The sequence below is a fragment of the Bos mutus genome, chromosome 17 (genome assembly GCF_027580195.1).
Source record: "Bos mutus isolate GX-2022 chromosome 17, NWIPB_WYAK_1.1, whole genome shotgun sequence".
Taxonomy (NCBI): Eukaryota; Metazoa; Chordata; class Mammalia; order Artiodactyla; family Bovidae; genus Bos; species Bos mutus.
Window position 1 is genome coordinate 554406 of NC_091633.1, and position 27785 is coordinate 582190.

A 27785-nucleotide genomic window follows, 5' to 3' on the forward strand; every position below is an offset into this window, starting at 1 on the left:
GCGGGGCGGCGCGAGCCGAGCAGGACGGCCGCCATCTTGCGCGGAGCCGGAGTCGGAGCCCGAGGCGGCGGCCGAGAGCGCGCGCCCGCCTGCGGCCCCCCGGAGCCCTCTCCCTGCGGCGCCCTCACCTGGCCCGGCCCCGGCCCGGCCCGACCCCTCGGCCCGGCCCGCGCGGCCGCCCCGGGGACGATGAACGGAGGATAAATGGTGCCCAAGGCGGACAGCGGCGCGTTCCTGCTGCTCTTCCTGCTGGTGCTCACGGTCACCGAACCGCTGCGGCCAGGTGCGCGCCGGGGGGCGGCCGGGCCGGGGGCGCCCCAGGGACCGCGCGCTCCGCGGCCGGCGGGCTCGGGCCGGACGCCTGGAAGCCCTGGCCGCCCGGCGGGGTCCCTCAGACGCGTGAGAAGAGCCCGGGTGGGGAGCTGGGATCCGGGCCGCAGAAGGTCCCGCACGAGCCTTACCTCTTGTTTCCGATGTGTCCCCCCCACACACACCTCTGTCCGCTAGAAATCAAGAGCCCGAACGCAGGGCCGATTCTTCTGTCAGGCGTAGAAGGCCGGGGCCCGCGGTGCTCTGGTGCCTTGCAAAGGTGTTCTAAAATCAGCGGGAAGGAGCCCCTGAGTGTTCAGGTTGAAGGAGATGCTGTAACACGCACGTATAAATGCGCTCGTTTTTGTGTCGATGCGGTTGCAGAGTGAGCTTCTTGACCCTGTTTAGTGGAGGGAGGGGCCCGTGCAGGCAGAAGTGGCCAGGGCCCCTTTTGTGGGTGCTGTCAGGACAGCTTGTCTCCAGCAGGTCGTGGAGCACGGCAGTGTGCAGGCCCCAGGCGGGCTCCCGGCCCGGGCACTCTGCACCTCGCTGCCCTTCGCCATCTGCCGCCGGGCGCCCCACCTCCTCCCCGGGGCCCGCTCGGCAGCCAGGGCCCTGGCCCACACTCAGTTGCAGGGGCCAGTGGTGCTTCTGGGGCGGCGGGGTGACTGGCTGCGGGGTGGTCTTGGTAGAAAGTGAAGCCAGCATCTCTGAAGGAGGTTGCTATGTGGGCTGTGAGGGACCAGAGCCGACGGGTTTGTGCGTGCTTGTTACTGCGTTCTTCAGAAAACATGTCTACACCTGTGGGGAGGCAGGAGTCATCCCGTCCCAGTCCTGGGTCTTCTGTTATGTCGCTGGACTCCGAGGGGCGGAGCCACACGGCGCTTGTGTCCTTGGTTGGGGGGAGGCTCTGGGTCCACCGAGGGATGTGACCAAGCTCCCCAACTCCCTTTCCTTTGCTGTCTGTCCACACATCCTAACAGCCGGCCGGCAGCAGTTCAGGAAACATCTTGGCCTGCCTGCCCGTCGTTAGGGATGCTCACCTGAAGAGAAGGTGCCTTCTTAGTGGATGTGGTCTTCAACTGGAAGCAGGGCGGGGAAATTGGTCCCCGGCCGGCAGCAGTTCAGGAAACATCTTGGCCTGCCTGCCCGTCGTTAGGGATGCTCACCTGAAGAGAAGGTGCCTTCTTAGTGGATGTGCTCTTCAGCTGGAAGCAGGGCGGGGAAATTGGTCCCCGGCCGGCCGCGGCAGAGGTGGGAAGCGGTGGCCTGCAGCAGGCCCGAGTTGGGGCAGGGAAGCGACTGGATGGGGAGCAAAGCTGTCCTTTGCGCCCGTGGCTGCCCAGGTCGGGCCTTCACAATAACCCCTGTGGGTGTCTGGAGTTGCCCTGAGAAACCTGGGCCTCCAGCTGGCTTCCTGACTCTGGCTCAGCAGCAAGTGGAGTCTCCCCCCTGGGGCCTGTGTGTGCTCTGTCCTGCCAGGCCGGGGTCTGCGGACTGGCACCTGGGAGGGGCTTTGCCAGTCTTAGCCTGCCCGCTTTTTCTTGGAGTCCTGGCTCAGACCCCCCACTGGGGGTGAGGAGGGGAAAATGCGGCACCCCTGCTTCCCTGGAGGGCCCCTGCCAGGGGGAGCACCCACGGCCCCTCCGGGCGCAGGCTGGGCCTCTCACAGAGCGGCCTCCAGGAGCGCCCAGCCGGGCCTTTGGGCAGCGTGTGCGGTCTTGGTGGTTGAGGACACACTGGGTGCCGGGGCTCTCGGGGTCCCTGTGGGGGAGGTCCTGCTGCTGGCTCCATCTTAGAGAGCGGGCCGCAGGATAGAGCTGGAGACCCCGGCAGCTCTGGGGAGGATTTGGCCCCGAGGCTTGGGCTCTCCCCGGCAGCCCCACTGCCCTCCCCTCGGGCCCCCTGCTCCCAGAGCCAGCCGAGGCTCTCCCGGTGGGTCTGTGGCCCGTCTCCCACCCAAGCGCCCTGATCTGAGCGCCAGAACTCCCCTCCCCTTGGGTGCCCGCTGTGATGGTGCATCACGAGTGGGGGCTGGTGAGGCAGGAAGGCCAGGACCTGTGCCCGGAGGTGACAGAGCTGGAGGGACCTGTGGGGGCCTCCGACTTGGACACCCCAGTGACTCGGCTCCGTCTGCAGCCAGTCCTCTGGGAGTGCGGCTTCAGGCGCGCTGGGAAAACTGTTTCTCGCCTCAGCTGTGGAAGGAGACCCTGCGTGGCTTTAACCCCAGCTGCATCTGGGCGACCCCTCCGCCACCCCCACTTGCCCTGCTGGATGAGCTGAGGCACGCGGGTGCTGTTCTTCCGGGAGAGGCCAGCGATGGGGACGGCCGCAGCGGGGAGCCGGGGGCTGAGTTTGGGCCCGGGGAGGGGCTGCCTGCAGGTTCAGGTCCTTCCCGCATGCCACTAGGGAACCGAGGTCAGCAAGCCACAGACCTGCGCTGGGGGCCAGGGAGCAGGGGGGTGTGTCCCGAGCCCGTGCGCCATGGCTCACAGACGGGCTGGATGCCGTGGGGTCTGTCCTGGGGCTGGCCAGGCACCCCCGCCCCAGCTTGGAGCCCGCGCTCAGCCCCGACCCGCACCACGCAGAGCTTGTCCCGCGGGCCTCCAGAGCACTGGGCTGGCCCCTTGGGTTCTCTCTGACTCGGATGGTAGCGTAGTGCTCTTTCCCACTTCACTAGCTTTTTTTTTTTAGTGAAGAAATTTTTGTTTGGGGATAATTTCAAACTTACAGAAGAGTTGCAGGGAGAAAGTGAGCTCACAGAGCCCGGTGCATCGTCTGCGCAGACCTCCCTGCTATCAATTGGCTTCCTCTGCCTTACCCGCCCAGCCCTCTGGTGTGTGCCTGTGTGCGCGCACGTGAGCGTTGACGCCGGCACACACAATTGTTGGGGAGCGAGGGGCGGGCGGGCGTCATGGCCTGCTCCCCGAGGGGGCAGCCTGTGAGGGTGCGGTGGGCTGGGGCCAGGGCAGGGTCCCGCTGGTGACAGGCTCGGGGGTGGAGCCTGCGCGGCGGCTGCCCTGGACACGTGCCCCTCTGCGGCTCCTCACCCAGGGTGCTGTCAGCACAGCCCGCCTCCCTGGTCCTCTCACCCCTGGCCCCGGGAGCAGCCGTGCCGACGGGGTGCCCTGCCCTGGTGCCCAGCGTCTCCCCCTCTGGCTGCCATGGGGCTGCCCCCGTGCTGGGCGTGGAGTCGGTGTGGAGGTGGCCCCCTGTCAGGCTGCCGAGCCAACTTCGAACTAGTTGGGTGTTTGCAGGGTGACGGGCAGCCTTGCAGGCGGTTGTCACCCAAGACTGCATCTTGGTTTCCGGCGTGGCTCGCGGCCGGCTTTGGCTGTTCTGTGGAAGTTGGGCCTCGACGGGAGAGGGGCGCTGACAGGTCCTGCTTCCGGGTCCAGGCAAGTGCAGGCTGGTGGCTCGAGAGCATGGAGCCCTGCACGGAGCTGCCCGCTCGCTGTCCTCGGCTCTCTGCTGTGACCTGGACGTGGTTTGTGGGCACACAGGCTCAGCGTGACTTGGCCTCTGGTTCTGAGAACTGTCCGATATAGGACAGATGCTCCCTAAGGGCCGTGAGCGTTGAGAGGTGGGCGCACAAGGGCACGTTTCTCAGAGCCCCCCCACTCCCAGGCGGTGAGCTCTGTGGCTTGGGCCGCGCGGGTGCCTGGTGTGAGCTCGGTGAGTCCAGCTGCGGCCGGAGGCGGAGGCCTGGCCGGGTGCCCCGGACACCCCGCACCGTGGACAGGGCCGGGATTGTTCCTGTGGGCACGTTTTGCGCTCGGGCACATTTGAGCTGGGGCTCCGGCCTGGTCTGGCACAGAGCGGGTGCTCGGAAATCGGTGACGGAGCCGACGCACAAACGGCTCCTTATGTTTGCCGTAAAGAGCGGCGGCTCCCCGCACCCATGGGCCTCGCAGCTGCCTAGTGGGGGTGGTGGGGACCTGGCCAGCTGGCCCGGGGCTCAGGCCAGGGGGTTGCTCCCTGGGGGCGAGAGCTGCCCTGAGAGGCGAGGACGGGTGAGGCTGCTCACCGCAGAGGGCTCACCAGGTCCCGTCCACACAGGGGGACAGGCTGCCCCTCCGATGGCCGCGCCTGCCAGCCCCGTCGCCCGCGCTTCGCTTCTCTGCCTGGCGTGGCTGTCCCCCCAGCCCCTTTCCCGTCCTTTTCTGTAGGCTGGCTGCTGGGCAGCTGGCCGTCTGTCCTCAGCTGCGGACAGCTCCGTGCCGGGAGAGGGTGGGTCTGAGAGCAGAGTCTATGTGGACGCTGGACGATGAGGGTCTCCACGTCCAGCCTGAGCTCCGCCTTGCTGCAGGCTGCCTTCCACCCTGGGCCCCCTGCTCAGGAGCTGGGCAGTTTGGGGAGTGTCCGGGACTAGGGCACTGGGCAGGGGCCCGCTGGAGGGTCAGCAGGAGACGCAAGGTGCCAGGCCCCCGGTGTACCCAGCATCCACGCGCCGCTGGCTCCTCCGTGGGGCCCCTGGGTTGGTGGGGTACCCGCCATGCCCTGCCGTCACATGGGACGGGGCGGGGGCCTGGAAGGCATCTGCGGGGCCCTCCTCCACCCAGCCCTGCACGGGAAGGGGTCCAGGCCGGGGTGAGCCTTGGGAAAGCCCAGCGGAGTCTCCCACACTCGGAGAAGCTCACGTGTATCCAATCCCAGCGTTACACGAGTGGAATTAGCCGTCGTGTGCGCCGGTCTTGCTTTTTCAGTTGTCAGTGTTGAGACGTCTACAGGTCGGTCAGCATAGCTTTGAGTCGTTCTTCTTAAACAAGCCTTTATGAGAACTTTGCTCTGTCTTCTTTTGCCCGCAGGGCGCCTTCCAGGAGACCTCTTAGCAAAACTTTCCCTCCGGAAGCTGCGGTTTAGAGGGCAGCCCTATGGGGGGAGGCGTGGCAGGTGCTGGGGACCCAAGGCCACCTGCCCGCTGCGGATCGGCTCTTGGTGTTGACCTGTGTGTGGCTGTCACTGGGGTTCGTGTGCCTGCTTGCCTCACGGGGACTGAGACTCAGGATGACCGCGCAAAGGAGCTCCGACATGAACAGAATCGCTCAGCTGGAGGTGCCTTAAGGGCAGACTCAGCGCCTGGGATGCAGCGACCTGCGTTTAATGGCCCCGTGGCCGTGCAGTTGCTCAGTCCTGTCTGCGTCTTTGCGGCCCTGGGGACCGCAGCCCGCCAGGCTCTTCTGTCCATGGGACTCTCCAGGCAAGAACACTGGAGCGGGCAGCCATGCCCTCCTCCGGGGGCGTCTTCCTGACCCAGGGATCGAACCCACATCTCCCGCTTTGCAGGCAGATTCTTTACCACTGCGCCACCTGGGAAGCCTTTTATTCCAAAAAGAACTAAGATTTCAAAATACTTTTCTTCAGAGGGAGGCAGAGGATTACTGCCTCATTATTTTTCCAAAACGTTGAACTTTGGGGGTATTTCATTCCCCTGGAAACGCTGCAGGCCTGGCCCTGCGCGCAGTGCACGGCACTCACCGGTGGCGACGCCCGCCGCACCCACAGCCGCGTTTTCTGTGTGTGCGAGTGTGCGCGCAGCTGCACGCCCAGGGCCCTGCGTTTGGTAGCCCCACGCTCCTGTTGCCTGAGCACGCCGTGCCCCAGGGCCCAGCGCAGGAAGCAGGGGCGCGCTGAGGCGGCAGGACCATGCGCTGTGCCATCTGTCACCCCGGCGCCCCGCCCCGCGGGCAGCCCCGAATTTGCGTCTCATCTGTGAGTTGAGCTGCTTCTTCGGACGTGTGTGTGGCTTTCCAGTCGTTTCCCCGCCACCTGCTGAGACGCCCTCTCTCCACTGACTTGTCTTTGTACCTCTGTCGAAAGGCAGCGGCCGTGCCAGCATGAGTGCGCTCTGGGCTCTGTCTTCCGTTGGCTCAGGCACCTTTCGTGAGCTTTTGATCAAGAAGTTTTACTAACTCTGAAGAAGTTCAGTATACCAGCCGTGCTTGTTTGTGCGTCTGATAGTTTTTACCGAATGACAGACTGTGGATTTTGACTTGTTGAGCTCTGCGTGTTTCTGCGCGTTCCTGTGGTGCTCTCGAGCCTTGCTGTGGAGCGTGACCGGGAGACGGTGCGGTCTCTCCAGCTCTGTCTTGGGCTCGCTTAGGCAGAGCTAGGGCAGCCCTTGACCTGGAGTCAGGTTTTCCCACTAGTCAGGCAAGGCTCTCACGTGTCTTGGCCCCACGCCCGTGACTTAGGCGGCTCTGGTCTGAACGCTGAGAGCCGAGCTTTCGTGCCTGTGGAGCTCCGGCTGTTGTCCTCAGGGCAGGCCCTTCTGGCCTGGGCGGTGTCTGATCCTTGCTCCCCCGGGCCGAGGCGCTTTGCTTCTCCCGCAGGTGGAGGACCGGATCTGCCCTCGCTGCCGTCTCCCTGGGCTCCTGGGGTGGCCCTCAGCTCAGGAGTCCGCAGGCTGCGTCCCGAGGGCTTGAGAGTTAGATCTCCAGCTTCGGGTCACTCCGCAGCGGCCACTCTGCTCCTGGGCGCCCCCGTGGGGAGCCCGGGCAGGCGGAAGGCAGGTGCCGGCCCGGGCAGGCCCATCTGTCCTGTCGGAGGCCTCCGCCTCTGTTCTCCCTTAAGTGCAAGTCGTGCCCTGTCACACCCTGGCCCGCGTGCCTGGAGGTCAGGACACCTTCCCGCCTGAGCTCCGGCCCCTGGTGGCCCCTCCCGCTCCCTGCTCCTGCCCCGTGCGCCTCCTGCGCCCTGGGTGTGCCCGGGCCGCGCACTCAGGGCCCCTGCGTTTGCCCCCACAGAGCTGCGGTGCAGCCCCGGGCAGTTCGCCTGCCGCAGCGGCGCCATCCAGTGCATCCCCCTGCCCTGGCGGTGCGACGGCCTGGCGACCTGCGAGGACGGGAGCGACGAGGCCGCCTGTCCAGGTGAGTGCGCGTGCGAGGCGGGGTGCAGGCGAGGCTCTGCTGGGAGCCTCCTGTGCGGGAGCTTCAGCGAATCCGTGGGACAGCCTAGCCACATTCGGCCGGCGGCTTTTGAGCTTGGACTGCAGGCCTGCTGGAGTGACCACAGGAGGCTGTTTCACGGTCCTGCTGAAAGCCTGCTAGAATCACAGCTAAAGACGTAAAACCACAGGGACCAAGGAAACGGGGAAAGACGACCCGGGGCTCGGTCACGCCAGCAGTGTCTTTGGAAGATGAAAAGCAGACAGTGTTCCGGACAGCCTGCCTGCCAGGGCCCGGGAGGGGGGCCGCAGCCGCCGTGCCCAGAGCCCCTCCCAGCGCCTGCTGGTGTCGCTGAGCCCGGGGTGCGTTCCTGTGGCGCTGGGAAGGCTTGAGGGACGTGGGTGCGGGGATCGGGCCGGGGGGCATGGCCGGCCTGCAGGGGGCGGTGGTCCTGGCAGCGCCTCCCTGCCCTGAGGGCAGTTGGCAGCTGGAGGTGGGCGTGTTTTGCGGGCTCCCTCCAGCCTTGTCAGCTGGTGGAAAGCACAGGTTCCAGTTGGAAACCCCTTTTGCTGGAAATAGCTGCCTGGTCCCTGTTCTCCGTGAGCAATCTCTGATGCACGGGGGCGGGGGTGTAAACAGTGTGTCGGAGTTTTAACGGAGAAGAAGTTACAGCCTTATTAAGAGGCATTAGAGAAGACTTGAATAAAGAGGGTGTTCTTAGCAAGGAAGGCTCGGCATGGTGAAGCTGCCTGTTGGTCCGTTAATTTGTGGGTTCAGTGCATCCCTGGAGGGTTTTTGGGGGAATGGGACGAGTCACTAGAGACGTCTGGAAGGATCAGGCCCTGAGGTGGGGACTTGGAGAAGAGTCAGCACGAGGCCTCCTTCACGGCTGGCCCAGGGAAACCAGACTGGCTGTGTGATGGAGGAGCTGCCTGAGACAGTGGGGAGACTCGACTCGCGGCAGGAGGCGGCCTCCACCCCGCGCTGCGGCTGGGGTGCTGCGGTCCCCATGCCCTGTAGAGATGAGCCGCAGGCTCCTTGGAGACGAGCTCCCGGAAGACGGGGGGAGCATACTTGTATGACTTCGGTGTAGAGAAGGGTCATTTTCAAGTCACACAAAAGGTTAACTCCGAAATGAAAGCAGAGCATCCCTGGTGGCTCAGGGGTAAAGAATCTGCCTGCGATGCAGGAGACACGGGTTCGATCCCTGCTCTGGGAAGATCCCATGTGCCTCAGAGCAGCTTAGCCCCTGCGCCACGACCACTGAGCCTGGGTTCCACCGCGAGAGAGGCCAGATTAAAGTTCAGTCTCCCTTTTGTCAAAAAGTGCTGATAAACAGTGCGGACGGGCACGCCTCCGAGGGAGATGGCGTCACCCAGAAAGGCTTGTGGTCTAGCAGACAGAAGGCCTGCCAGGGGCAAGAGCCGATCAGGCGTGTCACAGAGCAACGGGCACGGTGTGCAGGGCCGGGCAGAGAGGCGCTCTGCCCCGTGTGGTCAGGCGCCAGCGAGCCTCTCGCAGCGGCTCAGGTGGGCGGGCCTCGGGGCGCTGGCCGCCAGGAGCCGGACAGCCTGCGGGCAGCTTGCGAGTCTGAGCGCAGCTGAGAGAAGGCACCAGTGCTGCCTCCGCGGCAGACAGCTTCCTGAGCTGCCTCGGGCTTCCCCGGAGGCAGGGAAGGTGTCTGGCATTCCCATCTTGTCAGGAACTTTCCACAGTTCCTTAATGATCCACACAGTCGAAGGCTTCAGTGTAGTCAGTGAAGCAGAAGTAGATGGTTTTTGGAATTCCTTTGCTTTTTCTGTGATCCAGTGGATGTTGGCAATTTCATCTCTGGTTCTTCTGTCTTCTCTGAATCCAGTTTATACATCTAGAAGTTCTCGGTTCATGTACTGCTGAAGCCTGGCTTGGAGAATTTTGACCGTTACTTGTCTAGCGTGTGAGATGAGTGCAATTGTGCGGTAGTTTGAGCATTCTTTGGCATTGCCCTTCTTTGGGATTGGAATGAAAACTGACCTTTTCCAGTCTTGTGGCCACTGCTGAGTTTTCCAAATTTGCTGACATATTGAGTGCAGCACTTTAACAACATCATCCTTTAGGATTGGAAATAGCTCAACTGGAATTCCAGCACCTCCACTAGCTTTGTTGGTCGTGATGCTTCCTAAGGCCCCCTTGACTTCACACCCCAGGATGTGTGGCTCTTCGTGAGTGGTCACACCGTCGTGGTTATCCGGATCATTAACATCTTTTTTGTATAGTTCTTCTGTGTATCCTTGCCACCTCTTCTAACCCTCTTCTTCTTCAGGTAGATCCTTACTATTTCTGTCCTTTATTGTGCCCATCGTTGCGTGAAATGTTCCCTTTACAGCTCCAGTTTTCTTGAAGAGATCTCTAGTCTTTCCCATTCTGTTCTTTTCCTCTGCTTCTCTGCAGTGTTCATTGAGGAAGACTTTGCTGTCCCTCCCAGCTGTTCTCTGAAACTCTGCATTCAGTTGGGTGTGTCTTTTCCTTTCTCCTTTGCCTTTTGCTTCTCTTCTTTTCTCAGCTACTTGTGAAACTCCTCAGACACCCACCTTGCCTTCTTGCATTTCTTTTTCTTAGGGCTGATTTTGGTCATTGTCTCCTATACAGCGTCCCAAACCTTCGTCCGTAGTCCTTCAGGCACTATCAGATCTAATCCTTTGAATCTCTTTGTCATCTCCACTGTGTCGTCATAAGGGACTTGATTTAGGTCATACCTGAATGGCCTGGTGGTTTTCCCTACTTTTCTTCCGTTGAAGACTGAATTTTGCAGTAAGGAGTTCATGAGTTGAGCCACAGTCAGCTCCCGGTCTTGTTTTTGCTGACTGTGTAGAACTTCTCCATCTTCGGCTGCAAAGAAGAGAATCAATCTGATTTTGGTATCGATCATCTGGTGATGTCCACGTGTAGAGTCATCTCTTGTGTTGTTTCAAGAGAGTGTTTTTGCTATGACCAGTGTGGTCTCTTGCAAAATTCTGTTAGCATTTGCCCTGCTTCATTTTGTACTCCAAGGCCAAACTCGCCTGTTACTCCAGGTGTCTCTTGACTTCCTACTTCTGTATTGCAGACCGCTGTGATGACAAGGACATCTGTTGTTGGTCTTAGTTCTAGAAGGTTCTTCATAGAACCGTCAGCTGCAGCGTCTTCACCTGCAGTGGTCGGGGCACAGGCTTGGATCACTGTGACGCTGAGCGGTTAAGAACGTGCCGTGTGTTTTTAGCCAGGCTCTTACGCGTGGGCCTTTAGTTTGTTGTCGTTCAGTTCAGTTCAGTCGCTCAGTCGTGTCCGACTCTTTGCGACCCCGTGAATCGCAGCACGCCAGGCCTCCCTTTCTATCACCAACTCCCGGAGTTCACTCAAACTCATGTCCATCGAGTCGGTGGCGCTATCCAGCCATCTCATCCTCTGTCGTCCCCTTCTCCTCCTGCCCCCAATCCCTCCCAGCATCAGTCTTTTTCAATGAGTCAACTGTTCCCATGAGGTGGCCAAAGTGTTGGAGTTTCAGCTTTAGCATCAGTCCTTCCAAAGAAGTCCCAGGGTTGATCTGCTTCAGAATGGACTGATTGGATCTCCTTGCAGTCCAAGGGACTCTCAAGAGTCTTCTCCAACACCACAGTTCAAAAGCATCAATTCTTCCGCGTTCAGCTTTCTTCACAGTCCAACTCTCGCATCCATACATGACCACAGGAAAAACCATAGCCTTGACTAGACGGACCTTTGTTGGCAAAGTAATGTTTCTGCTTTTGAATATGCTGTCTAGGTTGGTCATAACTTTTCTGCAGTCACCATCTGCAGTGATTTTGGAGCCCCAAAAAATAAAGTCTGACATTGTTTCCACTGTTTGCCCATCTATTTCCCATGAAGTGATGGGACCGGATGCCATGATCTTCATTTTCTGAACGTTGAGCTTTAAGCCAACTTTTTCACCCTCCTCTTTCACTTTGATCAAGAGGCTTTTTAGTTCCTCTTCACTTTCTCCCATAAGGGTGGTGTCATCTGCATACCTGAGGTTCTTGATGTTTCTCCTGGCAGTCTTGATTCCAGCGTGTGCTTCTTCCAGCCCCGCGTTTCTCATGATGTACTTTGCGTTGTTCTCGTTAGTTTGCTGTTATAAAGAATGTCACAGTGAGTAACCTTGTGCATATGTGGGGTTGGGGGAGACTGTTCTATTTGGGGAATTAGAGAGGTATCATTAATGTGAATTCTTACATGTCAGATTGTTGGGTCGGGTATGTAGCTTTCTAGATTCCTTACTCTGCCACTGTGGGCCTAGGGTTTAGCTTTCAAGGTTCAAGTAAGTCGACAGTGAGTTCCTGCTACGATAAGAGAAGCTTGAGGCTGACAGGTGCTAACGGGACCGGGTCCTGGAACAGCAGGGATAACCAGGCTCCTTTGGACACGCAGTCGCCTTCTGTGAGCTGCGGCTCGTCCTCCTGCCCGCCAGTCTTCAGGCCTCTCATCTCCGTGCTGCTGTTTGCCTCTGTGACTGCGCCTTCTTTAAAGTCTCGCTGCTGGCCGCTCTCGCCTTCTGAGACGGCCCTCACTCTGTGGAGCGTTCCTCTCTAAATATCACTCTGTGTCTGGAAGCCGAGCTTCTTGGAGTCCTGGGCACGGGGAGATCTCAGCCTCAGGACCGTGGCTCCATGTCCTGCCTGGGTTCTGCGTCTCAGGAGCTCGTGCTGTTAACAGTCGCTGGGTGGGACACACCCGGTTCAGGAGTCACCTCGTAATGTCAGTAGGAGCTTCACCTTCACTCAGTTGGATTGTTTCTTAACTAGTTTGGCTGGTAAACTGTCTTTGTGGTTTTGTCTGTTAACCTTCACAAGACTCCCTGCAGAGAAGACAAGCACGTATTGTCTGGGAAGGGGCTGCCAGGCTCCTCAGCCTGCAGCCTGGCAGCCGCCCGGGACGGGCGGGACAGACGCGTTTTCCAGCTACAGGCTCGCTGAACACTGAGTGACAGAACCATGCAGGGAGGCTGCGTGACTGGTGACGGGGGTGGGGCTGAGTGCTTGTAAATGGCTCGTCCTTCGCTGTTCCGATGGCAGTGCTAAAGGCCGCACCTTTCTACAAACTGAAAGGAAGTCTGTCCAGAAAAAAAGCCAGCTCTGACCAGTTCTAAGCAGACCAGACAGGGACCATAGGTCCGCAGTGCTCCCGGTGTGCTCTCAGCTCCGTTCCTCCCCATCCTCCCCTCAGTGCTCCCGTGTGCTGGCGGCTCCGTCCCTCCCCCTCCTCCCTCCATCCCTCCCCTTCCCCCCTCCGTTCCTCCCCCTCCTCCCCTTGGTGCTCCCCGTGTGCTGGCGCCTCTGTTCCTCCCCCTCCTCCCTTCGGTGCTCCCCGTGTGCTGGCGGCTCCGTCCCTCCCCCTCCTCCCTTCGTCCCTCCCCCTCCTCCTTCTGTCCCTCCCCCTCCCCCCGTCCCTCCCCGTCCTCCCCAGTGCTTCCACGCCGTCACAGGCAGTAGCAGACTCAGAACTCGCTGTGTTTGCAGTTTTTCTCTCTGTGCTGCACACATTGTCCACGTCATGCGTGTGTCCCCAAGGGAGCAAGACAGAGGTGGCGGTCCTGGGCTCCCCCGACTGTGAGACCCCCCGTGTGCAGGGCCTGGCCCCGGCTGAGGGCAGAGAGAATCAGTTGCAGGAACACATGCAGCATAACAGAAAGCCCGCTGGTAACTGTGTATCTGTGGGCTCTCTAGTTTTAGAAAGCCTGCACCAGCTAAGGAGGCATTGGATTTTGGACCACGGTTCTCAACCTGTTTGGTGTGAGACAGGAAAGCAGCAGGGGTGCCCACAGCTCGGAGCCTGCACAGGCGTGTCTGGACGCAAAGTGGACTCACATTTTGTCCTTTATCCGCAAGTCCTCTCCACTTCTGACCAGCAGAGTGCCCCGCACGCTCTACCGCTGCCCTGGGTGGGCTATCTTAAGAGGAGCTTAAGAGCTGTCAGGGCTGGGCTCAGGCTGGATTCCAGGCTCGGAGCAGCGCCGACCGCACTTCAGGAGTGAGGCCCCCACTCAGGGCTCAGGGCCCCCAGCTCCCGGGACACTCGGGCCGTGTGTGCTGGGCGGGGGGGGGCAGGGAGCCAGGAGGGGAGACGCGGGCGCGCGGATGTGCAGAGGATCGGTGCAGACACTCCCCATGCTGGGCCGCCTGCCCTGCCCCCCACGGGCTGCAGATGGCTTCCCACAGGCTGCTCCCAGCCACCTGGTGCCCCGCGCCCCTGGCAGGGCTGGGCCTCCCCCTCCCCTGTGCCCCAGATTCCTGTCTCTGAGCAGTCTGACCGGTCCTGACCAGGTGCCCAGGGCTCTGCGTGGTGGGATCCAGTGGAAACACAGGTCTTGCTCGTTGGAGTAGCCAGCAGGGAGTGTGCAGTGCAGGCGCGTGGGTGAGCCTCCCCACACCCGTGTCCCAGGCGTGCCCATGCTGCGCCCTGCCTACCCCTGAGCCCCGCAGGGACCTGCCAGCCCCTCTGCCGGCCGCCCTGGGCCCTGGCTCTGCAGCCTCACCCTGCCCCAGAGCCGCTGGTCACAGCCTCCCCCAGGAGGAGAGCAGCGGCGCCCAGGTGTGCGCCTGGGGCCCCCGCCCCAGAGGGAGTCCCCGCCCCAGGTGGGAAAGGGCGCTGGAGCTTCTCTCAGGCCTGGGGCACTGTTGATGGGTGGCAGTGCCCTCTCTGTCTCTGACACGGGCTGTGGGAGCTCCAAAAGCACCGCCCAGCCATTGGTGCGGGCGGTGCAGAGCTCTGGGGTCTCGGGGCTGCGGACACAGCCTCTCCACCAGCCGGGAGTCAAGGGGAGCCCAACAGAGAACCCTCACGGGGCCTGCACGGCCGGCAGAAGTGACTTTCCCACGCCTAAAACAATCAAAGCTGTCATGGTCTTAACACACCACAAAGTGTGAGCTCGTGTTGGACACGGTTCCAACTGTTTGAAGGATTTGTATGGAAAAGAGTGTTTGGAAGGGCGGCCACCTCTGGAATAGCGACAGTTGGTCTGTTTTCCTCTATCCAAACTTTTGTGTTTTTTTCAGATATTTTATATTGGATACGTGTTATTCTACAACGAGAAAAAGTAAAAGTGACTAAATAAAAACAACGTCGGGGAATGCCCTGGTGGTCAGTGGTCAGGACTGCTGTGCTTTGCACGTGAACTCTGCCGCTGCTTGGAGAATTAGGGTCTTGCTGCCACAATCAGGAGGGTTTACGGCACCTCCCACCACCCTCCGGGCTCACCCCAGCACAAGCCCAGAGTGTGTGTGTGGTGGGGGGTGTCTCTGCACACCAAGTTGGGTGCCTGGTGTGTGTGTGTGTGTGCGCGTGTGTGTGTGTGTGTGTGTGTGTGTGGTGTCTCTGCAGACCGTGTTGGCCGCTGTGCTGACCTTGTGTGTGTGTGTGTGTGTGTGTGTGGTGGGGGCTGTCTCTGCAGACCAAGTTGGGTGCCTGGTGTGTGTGTGCGTGTGTGTGTGTGCGTGTGTGTGTGTGTGTGTGTGTGTGTGGTGTCTCTGCAGACCATGTTGGCCGCTGTGCTGACCTTGTGTGTGTGTGTGTGTGTGTGTGTGTGTGTGGGGTGGGGCTGTCTCTGCAGACCAAGTTGGGTGCCTGGTGTGTGTGTGTGTGTGTCTGTGTGTGGGTGGGGGTGTCTGCAGACCGTGTTGGCTGCTCTGCGGGCCGTGCAGCCGTGTCCTCTGCTGGGCCTGCAGGTGGGGCGCAGCGCCCCAGGGACGCGGCCTCTGAGGGTCCTGCCGGTGCCCCAGGTGAATCTCACTCCCCTGGGCCTCCTCGCTCAGGCCTGTGAGTCATCCTTGGACCACACCCACAGAGCTAGCGTCTGCCTCCCCCTGCGCCTCGTGTTCACACTTGGGCCGTGCTGCAGGCCTGCTGCACGGGAGGGCTGCGTGGGTGCCCGGGCCCTGGCCTTGAGGGTGAGGGAGGGGCGACAGGCAGAGAGGGATCCCCGCCTGGACTCCGCAGGGAGCCCCTGGGCCGGAGCTGCAGGGGTTCCACAGGGGCCTGTTAGGAAGCACAGTGTGGAGGCCCCGTTTCGTGAAGAGTGGAGACTTCCCAGGCGCGCTCAGTGAGACACACGTGTGACCCGTGAGGCATGAACTGTGCGTGAGAAGGGTTCTGAGGAAGCCTGAATAGACGGGGTCTCCAGCGGCCCCTCCGGCCCGCCCGCCCGCGGCTGTCTGCAAGCCGGCAGCTCCCTGCAACACCTTGCCCTCCAACTTGTCTGCAGCCACTGCTCTCTGCTTTCAGAAGTGAGCGGGCAGGCACGTCCCTACCATGGGAAGGAGGCTGCGGACCCGAGGCCAGGCCGGGCGCGCGGCAGCGACCCCTCGCACCTGCATGCCATGAGCGTGGCACAGCCCGTGCGCTTCAGCAGTAAGTTGCAGGCCTGCCCTGGTGATGACCCGGGGCCCACCCCATGGGTGCCCCTGAAACCCTGCTTCAGGCTCCTCCGGTGGCTGGGGCGGCAGGATGGCCTGCCCAGGGCCTCCCTGCCGGGCGGGGAAGCTAAGACCAGCACCAGGCCCTGGAGCTTTTCCCACAAGATGCTTGCCACATGGGGCCCAGGTGGACTGCCCTTGGTTCGTGGAGGAGGCTGCCCTGCCTGTGCTTAAAAAAATAATCAGTAGCTGGTTACTTCATGAGCTTCCTACAGTGTACGTGTTTTAGAAGCGTTCAGGAAGACTGAGACCGAGGGCGCGGCACAGCTGACCCCCTGAGCAGACGGGCACAGGCCTGGGTGGGGCGCTCCCGCCGCCCACCCGGGGGGCCCACCGTCCTGTCCACTGCTTTACCCAGTGGGCGCAGCACCCCATCCTGACCGCCCTGGCCCCCCAGCAGCAGAGCCCCGCCCCACCTCAGCGTCCCCGCACCGGCCTCAGCGTCCCCCCCAGGCTCAGCATCTTCCCCCGGCCTCAGCATTCCCCCCGCAGCCTCAGCGTCGCCCCCCTAGGCTCAGCGTTTGCCCCCAGCCTCAGCGTCCCTGCCCAGCCCTCCTCAGCGTCTCCCCCTGCCTCAGCGTCCCCCCAAGCCTCCTCAGCATCCTCCCCAGCCTCAGCGTCCCCCCCAACCCTCCTCAGCTCCTTAGCGTCCCCCCCAAACCTCAGCATCCCCCCCGGCCTCAGTGTCCCCCTTCAGCCTCAGCATCCCCAGCCTCAGCGCCCCCCCAACCCTCCTCAGCTCCTTAGCGTCCCCCAACCTCAGCATCCCCCCAGCCTCAGCGTCCCCCTTCAGCCTCAGCATCCCCCTTCAGCCTCAGCATCCCCCCAACCTCATCATCCCCCCAGCCTCAGTGTCCCCCGGCCTCGCGCCCCCCCGCCCCAGCCTCAATGTCCCCCCCACCAGCCTCAGCATTTCCCCCAACCTCAGCATCCCCTTCAGCCTCAGTGTCCCCCCAGCCTCAGTGTCCCCCCAAGCCTCAGCATCCCCCCAGCCTCAGCGTCCCCCCAGCCTCACTGCCCTCCCTAGCCTCAGCGTCCCCCCCAGCCTCAGTGTCCCTCCGGCCTCAGTGTCCCCCCCCAGCCTCAGCGTTCCCCCGCCTAAGTGTCCCCGGCCTCAGCGTCCCCCAGCCTCAGAGTGCCCCCCCAGCCTCAGTGTCCCGCCCCGAGCCTCAGTGTCTCCCCCGGCCTCAGTGTTCCCCCCAGCCTCAGTGTCCCCCCAGCCTGTGTCCCCGCCTGTGTCCCAGCCTCAGCGTTCGCCCCTGCCTCAGCGTTCCCCCGCCTCAGTGTCCCCCCAGCCTCAGCGTCCCCCCAGCTTCAGCGTCCCCCCAGCCTCAGCGCCCCCCCGAGCCTCAGCGTCTCCCGAGCCTCAGCATCTCCCCCAGCCTCAGTGTCCCCAGCCTCCGTGTCCCCTCAGCCTCCGCAGATCCCCCCAGCCCCCTCAGCCTCCTCATCCCCCCAGCCTCACTGCCCTCCCTAGCCTCAGTGTCCCCCCAGCCTCAGTGTCCCCCAGCCTCCACATCCCCCCAGCCTCAGTGTCCCCCCAGCCTCCACATCCCCCCCTCAGCCTCAGTGTCCCCCCAGCCTCAGTGTCCTTCCGCCTCAGTGTCCCCCTCAGCCTCAGTGTCCCCCCAGCCTGTGTCCCCCGGCCTCAGTGTCCCCGGCCTCCACATCCCCCCAGCCTCCGTGTCCCCCCAGCCTCCGCGTGTCCCCCAGCCTCCAGATCTCCCCCGCCTCAGTGTCCCCAGCCTCAGCATCCCCCAGCCTCAGTGTCCCCAGCCTCCGCGCCCCCCAGCCTCTGTGTCCCCCCAGCCTCCGCATCCCCCCGGCCTCAGTGTCCCCCCAGCCTCGTCCCCCAGCCTCACGTCCCCCCAGGCTCCTGAGCCGCACATGCTGGTGTGATGGCCTTGCGGGTGCTGACTGGGGCCACCCCGTCCTGCATGTTTCCTAGGGAAGTGCCCCACGGGGTGGCACCACTATGAGGGGACAGCCAGCTGCTACCGCGCCTACCTAAGCGGGGAGAGCTACTGGGATGCTGCACAGACCTGCCAGCGTGTGAATGGCTCCCTGGCCACCTTCTCCACCGACCAGGAGCTGCGCTTTGTGCTGGCCCAGGAGTGGGAGCAGCCGGAGCGGAGCTTCACCTGGCAGGACCAGCACAAGTGAGCTGCTGGGCCCGGCACCGGGGCCTTGAGAGCGCGTGGAGGGGGTTGGGTGGGGCTCGGGGCGGCGACTCCTGGAGGGCAGGGGCGGTGCCTGCTGTGGTGCCTTGGGCAGCCCTTCGGCTCTCCCACGGGGATTATGGTGCAGCTGCAGGGGGTCTGAGCCCGAGTCAGGACGGGCTGCTGCGTGTGGGACTCGGTGGGCCTGGCTCGTGGGCCGTGCCAGTGGACAGGGTCCTTCTGAGAGCCTGCCATGGGCCTGCTCATCCCTTCCCGAACCACCACGGGGAACCAGGGCTGACCAGGGCGCGTGCTGGCTCTGAGCCTGGCTCTAGGCCCGCAGGCTCTGCAGGGTCGGAGAGAACGTGTGGACACAGCCAGCCTCTCCCCACCCAGCGCTCAGGGCTTTGTTCTGGGGCCAGTGGGAGCTGAGGACCCACCCACGCTGCAGGGGCGGGCCCTGGGGCACCGTCCCACGGGGCGTGGACTGCAGGGTGGCCAGAGCCCACGAGGGCAGGGGCTGGCACAGTGACTGGCAGGGGGGGCTCCATGGGTCTGCCTGGTGACCTTAGAAGTGCCTAGCCCTAGGGTGGTGGTAAGTGCTTGCAGAAGGGGGAGGGCAGGCCGTGCCCTCGGGTGGGCACATGCACGTGGGGCTGCAGGGACCGTGGGCACCCCCAGGGCTGGGGCTGGGGGCACACAGGGCCCACCCCGCAGCCCTGGGGTGGCTTTGCTTGGATGTGGATCTGTCTGATGAGACCCGCTGAGAAGAGCAGCGTTAGCAGGAGGCTCGCAGGACGAAAATGACGGGTAAACTTGTATAGAATTTTAATACATTTTATTAAAATTAAGTATCAAACCTTGAAAAGACCATTCATGCTTTTGAGGCTCACATTGTAAAGGTCAGCGGAAGCATCAAAGGCGCACATTCAGAGCCGACGCCTCCTGCGATCTGCCTCCTGCAGGCTGTGGGTCGGCTACCAGTACGTCGTCACCGGCCGCAACCGCTCCGTAGAAGGACACTGGGAGGTGGCGTCCAAAGGTGAGGCTCCCTGGCCTTTGCGGAGACGCGCTGGGCTTGGCTGCCCGAGCTCTCCTGGCAGGCAGCCGGGGGTGTGGGCGCCGCAACGGCCCGCAGAGCCCGCGAGGCCCCGCCCCCCAGCTGCTGGGCCCGCCCCTCGCCCGCAGAGCGCCCGCTGCGTCCCCCCCGGGAGGAAGAGGCGTCCTCCCCCTTCCTGGGGGCGCTGCCGACCCCCGCAGCGTGTCCCTGCGCCCCTGGGGCCCCCGGGCACGTGCAGAGGTGCGCGCAGAGGACCGGAGGCGGGCAGTCCCCGTGACGCCGTCCATCCGCCCCGCAGGCTCCTCGGAAGTGCTGCTGCCCCCGGACCCCATCTTGGCGGCGGCCACGGCGGAGGGTGACGGCGTGTTTTGCGCGCAGCTGCAGTGCTTCCACTTCCCCACGCTGCGCCACCACGACCTGCACAGCTGGCGCGCCGAGAGCTGCCAGGACAAGTCGTCCTTCCTGTGCAAGAGGAGTGAGCGGGGTCCCCCAACCCCAGGGCCTGACCCCTAGGGGGGCCTCTCAGTGCACCTGACCCCCGGGGGCCTCTCAGTGCACCTGACTCCTAGGGGGGCCTCTCAGTGCACCTGACCCCCCGGGGGCCGCAGGGACCCGGCACACCTGACTCTGCGGGGCCTCTGACCTCTGACCTGGAGATGGCTGGGGCCTGGGCGGTAGTGTCCCCCGTGACCCCTCGCTCCTCCCCAGGGTAGACGGAGGCTCTGCCCGGCTGCGCAGTGAGGAGATGGCGGCGGCCAGAGGCCCCGCCGCACCTCGCATCCGGAGCCACGACTCCCTCCTCCCCTCTCCTGCTCTCTGCGGCCCCCGCAGCCCCGGCCTGTGGTGCCAGGACTCTCCCAGGCGGCTGATGCGCAGGTCCGCTGTGCCTGTCTCAGGTCAGACGTGTGTGGACATCAAGGACAACGTGGTGGATGAAGGCTTCTACTTCACCCCCAAGGGGGACGACCCGTGCCTGAGCTGCACCTGCCACGGCGGGGAGCCCGAGATGTGTGTGGCCGCGCTGTGCGAGCGGCCGCAGGGCTGCCAGCAGTACCGCAAGGACCCCAAGGAGTGTTGCAAGTTCATGTGCTTGGACCCAGGTGAGCCTGCGCCTGGGGCTGGGGCCCGGACCGGGCGCCCCTTCACTGGAGCCGGCTTCCACCTCAGCCTCCACTGGGGTGCTTCTGTGTCTGCATCTGGTGCTCAGGGGAACTTAAGCAAAAGACGAGACGTTGTCCACAGGCCTGCCGTAGCGCTCCCTGCTTGGTGGTGCCCCCTGGGTGGACGCCAGGCGGTGGGTGGTATGTGGTGACCTGTCCTTCCACCTCCTTATACTTGCACTGAGGTTTAAGTCTCATAGAGTAGGCAAACCCTCTGTATGCTACGATCATAAGATGCTGATGAAAGAAAGGCATGAGTATACCATGTTCATGGATCAGAAGACTCAGTCATCAGGAGGTGAATTCTCCCATGAATTACCTTTGGATTCTGCGCAGTCTCAACCAGAATTCCAGCAGATTTTCAGTAGATGTTGACAAGCTGATTCTAAAATTTCTGTGGAAAGGCAAAGGAAGTAGAATAACCAAACCAGTTTTAGAAAAGAAGAAAGTTGGAGGGTTCACGGTACCTGGTTGAAAACTTACTGTGTAGTCATAGTATCTAAACGGTGATTTCAGCAACTGACATGCAGATCAGTGGAACAGAAGAGTCTAGTGATAGTCCACACGCACGCAGTCAGCTGATAGTCAACAGAGGCACAAAGCAATTCAGTGAAGAAAGGCTGGACTTGGAACACACAGTGCTGCAGCAATGGAAATCCCTAAGCCAGAAACCAGCTCGTGAGCCTTCTACTGCACTCCCTGCTGTGTAGAAACAAGCGCGTGAGCCTTCTACTGTGCTCCCTGCTGTGTATAGAGTCGCTGCCAAGGTGTTCATACACCGTGTAAACCTTCATACACCTTCCAGAAGAAAGCACACGTTCTTTTATTTTTAATTTTTTAAAATTTTACCAAGGTGTAGCTGATGTGCAATGCTTCAGTTTCAGGTGTACAGCAGAGGGAATCAGTTACACACACGCCCACTTTTTGCAAGGTTCTTTCCCTGTAGGTTTTTAGAGAGTACGGAGCGGAGTGCCCTGTGCTGCCCAGTAGGCTCTCGCTGTCTGATGACACTATAGTGTGCCGTCTGTACGTCAGTCCCAGCCTCACAGTTGATGCCTCCCCAGCGTACTTTTAAAATTAAGTCTTTTAAAAGAAAAAGTAAGAAAAACCTTTGTGACCTTGGGATACACAGCATTTTTAGATCAAAAGAAACATTAATAGATCACACTTCATCAAAATCAGAAACTTCTGCTTGTGGAAGACCCTTGAGGAAATGAAGAGATAAAGCACCAACAGAGAAACACAGATGAGACCCCTAAGCTCTTGTGTGCGGAGTATGGAAAAACTCTCAACTAAACGAAATGCAAACGGGCCACCCTGGGGAAGAACAGGCCGCCGCCCACCTCGAGGGTCTGGGAGGGGAGGGGCCCGTCCCAGAGCCGCCTCAGAGGCTGGGCCTGATGCCCACTGCCTGTGCCTGGACGACAGTGGGCAGCCTTGCTGGGCATGGCCCGAGCGACCGCAGGGCCCGGGAGGCCTCTGTCCCCAAGGATGCTGTTCTCTGCGTCTGCCTCCTGGTGCCTCCTGCCGCCGAGTGCCAGGGACGGCCACTGGGGACCTTGACCATGTCCTGGGGTCTGCCTTGGGCTGAGTAGGAATTCATTGTTGCAGAGAGAACGCCCCGTGCTGGGACCTCTGAGCTGACCACAGGCTGGCAGACGCCCTGGCCACCCCTGCTGAGGGGCGGGATCTGGAGGGGCTGTGCCCTTTCGCACGCTGCTCCCCGGTGTCTCAGCAGGACACCCAGCTGCAGGGGAGCCCATGTGAGCCTGGCCGTGAAGTGTATTGTCAGGCTGCGGTTGGGTGCCTGCCCACGCGGCAGAGGCAGGGGGTCGAGAGGGGACCTGGAGCCTTCACACTCAGGCCGCCCCTGCCCTGGAAGCCCTCTGGTCTCCACTCTGGGTTCAGGGGCAGGCATTCCGATGCTGTGACACGATGCCCGTGACCCCTGTGTGGGTCAGAGCCTGGGGCTGCCGGCCCTGCCTTCTGCCCCCACCACGCCCAGCAGGCCTGGTGTGCATCGGGCAAGGTGGCTGGCCCGTGGGCCGGTGCCACCAGGGTGTTGAGCTGTGTCCCACCAGGCCCACCAGAGGTGTCACCAGACGCTGCCGTGGTCCCCGGGGGTGCAGAGGTGCTGGCCCGGCCCGTAGCAGAGCAGCAGCAGCCACCTCCCAGGGTGGAGGACTTCCGGACTCCCGGCTGGTGGGGTGGGTCTGCGCCCACCGGAGCCTCTGTCCCGAGGCCTCTGGTGCAGGTGCAGGGCCAGCCCCAGCCCCAGGGAGCTGCTGGGGGCCCTGGGCCTCCCCCACAGGGCAGGCCCTGCCAGACTTGCTGGGATCGGACCGTGACCTGGGGGAGGACATCCTTTCTGGCTGGCCACCTCTCCCTTCTGCAGGACCCCCGGTCCGCAGTGGATCCCGCGAGGAGGCCCTGGCTTCCCACCCCCAGAGAGGGCCAGCAGGAGGGTGGGTGCTGGGAAGTCAGGAATCAGAAGAGCCACTGGCGGGGCGAGGGGAGGTGGGGGCTGGGATCCGGGACTCTCAGGTCCAGGGGCCGCACCCAGACGCTCTGATCAGTTGCGGGCTCCGGGTGAGCCTGGCCTGTGTGTGAGGACTGTGGTGCAGGATGGACAGAGCTCTGGCCAGGTCTAAGCTTGGACGCTGATATGGCCCGGCTGACCTCAGCCCCCTGCCCGGGGACACTCCTCCCTTCTGGGCCCTGTGGCCACCACGGTCCTGCTTAGCCCGGTGAGATGGGCGGGGGGCGCTGGGGGCGGGGCGCGGGGCCCCTGAGCGCTGCCCTCCCGCCCGCAGACGGCGGCAGCCTGCTGGACTCCATGGCCAGCGGGATGCGCCTCGTCGTCAGCTGCGTGTCGTCCTTCCTCGTCCTCTCACTGCTGCTCTTCATGGTCCATCGGCTGCGCCAGAGGCGCCGCGAGCGCATCGAGTCCCTGATCGGGGCCAACCGTGAGTGCCCCGCCCCCCCAGCGCCGGCTGGCTGTGGCCCCAGTCGGAGGAGGGAACCGGGGCTGCCCGCCCCCACCCTCGGCGTCCGTGTGGTGGGAGGGGCGCCGGCCCCCGGGCCGTGTGGGCAGCTGCCGGGCCGCCTGCCGTGGAGACCCAGGTGTGTGTGGCTGGTGGCCGCTTGGGGGCGTGGCCCACCCTCGGCGCACGTGGTTGCACGTCCGCCCCCGACGCGTAGCTTCCGAGATCCCGCCTCGCCGGGTGGGGGAGCGCCGGGCTGCGGATCCGCGACGCTGGGCCTCGGGTGTGAAGGGCCCACCTCACGTGGGCAGCGAGGCTCTCGATGACCCTCCTGGGGGCGGAGCTGCAGGGTAGGCGTCAGGCCGGGGCGTCGGCGCAGGGTCAGGGCTCTGGTTCGGCAGGTGGCCGCCGGGGTGTGCGGCTCCGCGCCTGGGGCGTCCAGCCCGAGTGACAGCCCCGTGCCCCTCTCTCCGCCCAGTGCACCATTTCAACCTCGGCCGCAGGATCCCCGGCTTCGATTACGGCCCCGACGGCTTTGGCACGGGCCTCACGCCCCTGCACCTTTCCGACGACGGGGAAGGTGGGACTTTCCATTTCCACGATCCGCCTCCGCCCTACACCGCATACAAGTACCCGGACATCGACCAGCCCGATGACCCACCGCCACCCTACGAGGCCTCCATCAACCCGGACAGCGTGTTCTACGACCCCGCAGGTGATCCTCGGGGCGTGGGAGCTGCAGCATGGGCCCCATTCTTGCTGTTAAGGTGGCCCCACTGCAGGGGTGGGCGGGCTCACCCTGCCCCTGCCTCCCTCCCGGGACCCCTCAGCCGGGCCCTGTGGGGAGGGGGTCCTGGGCGGGGTGCACGTGTGGCGAATTGAGGCCACGCCCCACGGCGGGCCCTCCTGTCCAGTGGGAACAGAACCTATGAGTGAGTCTGGTCCGTCTGACGCTGTGAAAACCAGCCGTCAGCAGTGGAGCAGAGGGACACCGGGTGCCCATCCACAGCCTGGCCCGGCCCTGTCCCAGGTGCACGCAGGAGTCCCTACGGAGCCCCCGTGTGTCACACGCACAGACACGACGTAGCAGGCGGGCTTTGCAAGGCCCGCGCTGCTGTGACCTGGTCTGTTAGGTCAGCGTTCCCTCCCGTGTGGCCCCCATAGGCAGGAAACACTTGGACCTGACTTCTGCCCCGGGGAGAGGCTGTCGCCGCCTGCTGGCAGGGACGGGGAAGAGCGAGCGGTGCTCCTGGGGCAGCGGGTCTCTGACGCCTCCGTGGGCGGGACAGCAGGAGTGCGCGTGCGCGGGGCCCCAGTCTGGGTGCCTGGGTCCCTGGGCCCCCGCTTCCAGCGCGCGTGTGGGAGTCGGGGCTGCCGCGTCCCCCTCAGGCAGGCTGTTTTGGGGCGTCCTGCCCAGGCCGTCACCCTCACCTGCCCCGAGGTCCAGCCCGCGCCTCGTGCGTGTGCGTGAGGGCCACCTTTGTTCTGCTGTCAAAGCCTGTCCCCCCGCATACACCCACCGGGGTTTGCTCACAGCCGGACCCCCGCTTGCCCATGAAGCCCCCGCACGGTGCAGCTGCAGGGAGGAGCCGCTGGGAGCCGAGCCGCCCCGCCCCGCTGACCCCAGTCTCCTCCCGCAGAAGACGACGCCTTTGAGCCGGTGGAAGCCGCCCCTCCCGCCGCTGGAGATGGCAGCCGGGAGGGCACGGTGCCCCGGCGCCCGGAGCGCACCCCCGGGGCCCCTCTGGCCGACCTGGAAGACTCGGCCGACAGCAGCAGCGCCCTCCTGGCACCGCCTGAGCCCGGCCCGGGTGGGGGTGCCCCCACCCCAGAGGCGCTGCCAGGGGGCAGCCAGCACAGCCGAGGTTCCCTCAACACCGTAGTGTAGAGGACGGCCCGCGGGCCCGAGGGGCACTTGTCTGCCCTGAGAAAGACACTGGTGCCCGTGGGCAGCGTGAGGGCCCGAGGCAGCTTGGGCCTCGCCCAGGCGCACATGCGGTCCCCAGGGAGCACCCCATCCCCAGCCCCGGGGCCTCCTTGAGGGCTCAGATACGTGTAGCTTCCGGTTCCTGTCTCTCTCTCAACAGCGTTCGACTGGTAGAGTTCACAGAGGAGGCGCCGCGGCTGCCGTGGGGAGGGTCACCCTGGCTCTGCTGGGCTTGGCTGTTGCCCCAGTGTGGGCACACCTGATCTGAGGACTGTCGACGGCCTGGGCGGGTGCCTCAGAGGCTGCTCTGGGGGTGCCCCCAGCTCCCGTTGTCACACGGTGGGCCTGGCTGGGGGCCTTTCTGCCGAGGCCCTGAGGTGGGGCTGCCGGCTCTGTGCTATCTTCCCTGCTAGGCTCAGTGAAGCTCGGTGCCCGTCCCGAGGCTCCCCCAGCACCGTGCATGGCGCCCCTGGAGCCAGGCTGAGGCCTCTAGCCTGCCCTGGTGTCCCGCCCTGGGCCTCGCTGCCGCTGGAATCTGGGTGCCCCCGCTCCTGCTGACCCTGCCCCACCCCACCTTGTTTGTGCCATAAAGGGTCGTGTCCCTGGGGGGAGGGGCTGAAGCTCACGTCCTGGGCTGTCCACCTGAAAGCCCAATGCCTGCCCAGCACCGCCACCCCGGAACCCGGTGGCTGCATGCCGCCTTGCTGTGCCCAGCAGCAGGGCGCTGGGTGCCCTGCCCCAGGGGGCCTTTGAGGGTCCCTGTTGCCTGCTTCTGGGCAGTGGTCTTGTCTCCTGACATGGGGCTTTAGCATTTCTGAGGTTTGGAGATGAAGCGGGTTTTGTGCGATTTTCAGCACATCATCTTTTCTACGTCGAGTGTCTGGCTTTTTCTTTGTGTGCATGTGTGTCTGGGTCCATGTGATTGCGGGCGGTGGCCAGCCGCGGGGACTCGCCTGGGGCCCCTCGCAGCCTCGGTGGGCCAGCAGCAAGGAGGGGTGACGAAGAGGGTGGTGCCCAGCCGTGCCAACACAGTCTCCCGTGGAGACCGTTTTCTTCTTCCGGGTGGCATGAGATGCTCACGTTGCCCACAGAGCAGGGCTTGGCCCTCAGGAGCCAGTGCTGGAGGCCGCGCCATGCAGGGGGCCGTGTGCCGTGCAGGCCTGCAACCCCCGCGGAGGGCCTGACTGCTGAAGAGGGAGCAGAAGGTGCGTCCTGCCACTGCTGTGTGCTGGGCACAGCGGTCACCACAGGCCTAATTGGTGCGGGTGAGGGTCGTGAGCACTCTTGCTTTGGGGTGGGCACACCAAGGGGCCTGGCCCAGGCCTTAGACCCGTGCACACAGGACGTGTGGGGACCGAAGGGTGCCAGGCCAGTCAGGCAGGTGAGGGTGTCCTGGGGCAGCCGTGGGGGCCACGGTCAGACAAGTCCTGGCCAGCCCTGCTTGAGAGTCCTGTGCGCCAGAGGGCTCCTGGCTGCCTGTTCCAGGTGGGTGTCCATACTCCACCATCTCAAGGCCTGTTTGTTTTTGTTTCACTAAGGGTTTCTAGTTTGGGTTTATTTTTGGTTGGGTTGGCACTAATTCTTTTCTTAAGATGCTGTGAGAACCATTTCATCCAAATGCCAAATAAACCTGTGTTCTGGAAGAACTGTGGGCAGTCCTTGGTGCGACCCCAGCTGGGGTGGGAGGCCCCGGTGTCTCTGGAAGCCGGGACAGCTGTGGGGCTCAGAGACCCCAGCACTTCTGTTTTCTGACCCTGTTCTTTAGTGACTCACCAGTTGCTGGTGTGGGACCAGCGGGCACCCAGCGGACTCGGCCTCAGGCAGTCCTCCTGCGGTCCTAACCCACCCTCCCGCAGCGCGCGGGGTCGGGGGAGGCCCTGGGGTTTGGGGAAGGCAACCTGAACGCCGGCAAGCGGCAGGCGGCCCCGTCAGCACCGCGGACAGCACCAGGTGGGGGGTGGGTAGGGTGCCGGCCGAGCCTCCGGAGCTAGGACCACGGCCCGGGATCCGCTGGGCGCGGAAGCCAGGGCCGAGCCCTAAGGCGGGGTGGGGGCGCAGCTGCCTCCCAGACCCTTTGATCAGGCGGCCGTGGTCTTGGGACGTCCTTTCCAGCCAGCCGCCCGAAAGTCAGTGGCCCTGGGACCCAAGGTGCCCTCCCCATCGAACGTCGTCCTTGCTGATGGCTGGGGCGCTCCTGGTCCCCAGCCTCCGTCCCCGGGTCTGTAGGGGCATGCCAGTAGCACTCCTGACCCAGGACTAATGGGGGAGGGGGCAGCCGTGAAAGCAAGGTGTTCAGGCGGAGACCGGCCTGCGGCGGTTGCAGGCAGCTGGTGCTGCCCAGCTGTCTCCCCGGCTGGAGGAGCCGCCCCTGCGGTCCTCTCCGGGCCTGGAGCCTCGAGGCCTCAGCCACGCCTCTAACCCACCCTCCCGATAAATGCACCGCCCTTGCCCGCCGCCTGCGTTGTCTGCTGCTCACCGCCACACCACGCAGGCCAGCCCTGGCACTCGCCTTCCTCATGGTGCGGCTGGCGGTATGCGCTCTGACTCTGAACCTGTTTGTTTCTGATCCTCACCTCGCGGGATGCTCCCTCTTCTCCATGTGACGCCCTGCCCCTGGCGAGGGGCGTCGTTTGAGGAGGAAGGTGGAGTCAGGGAAGAGGAGACCAGGGTCTGCCTGGCACCCGCTGGCCCAAGACGCGGCTCCCACCCTTGGACGGCGCTGGGTCAGTGCTCAGGCCAGGATGGCCCATGTCAGTCCGCAGGTGCCTGGTGCTACGACTCCCCAGCCCTAAGTTGTGCTGAGAACACCAAGCTGCTTCTAGCGCATGGACCTGTGA

General features: G+C 63.5%; 1 protein-coding gene across 3 annotated transcripts; it reads left to right on the plus strand.

The window, feature by feature from the left end:
• DGCR2 (DiGeorge syndrome critical region gene 2) lies at nucleotides 1-26594 on the plus strand. Of its 3 annotated transcripts, XM_070385694.1 has the most exons (10): nucleotides 6-283; nucleotides 7056-7178; nucleotides 15468-15593; nucleotides 17607-17817; nucleotides 18783-18859; nucleotides 19176-19352; nucleotides 19774-19977; nucleotides 22851-23003; nucleotides 23500-23736; nucleotides 24662-26594. In XM_070385694.1, the coding sequence occupies exons 1-10, from the start codon at nucleotides 205-207 to the stop codon at nucleotides 24907-24909; spliced, it is 1635 nt and encodes a 544-aa protein (XP_070241795.1). In that variant the 5' UTR covers nucleotides 6-204; the 3' UTR covers nucleotides 24910-26594. The 3 variants fall into 3 exon arrangements, with proteins under 3 accessions (XP_070241797.1, XP_070241796.1, XP_070241795.1); XM_070385696.1 differs by lacking the exon at nucleotides 22851-23003 and having other exon boundaries at nucleotides 1-283; XM_070385695.1 differs by lacking the exon at nucleotides 7056-7178 and having other exon boundaries at nucleotides 5-283.
• The last annotated feature ends 1191 nt before the right edge of the window (nucleotides 26595-27785 follow it).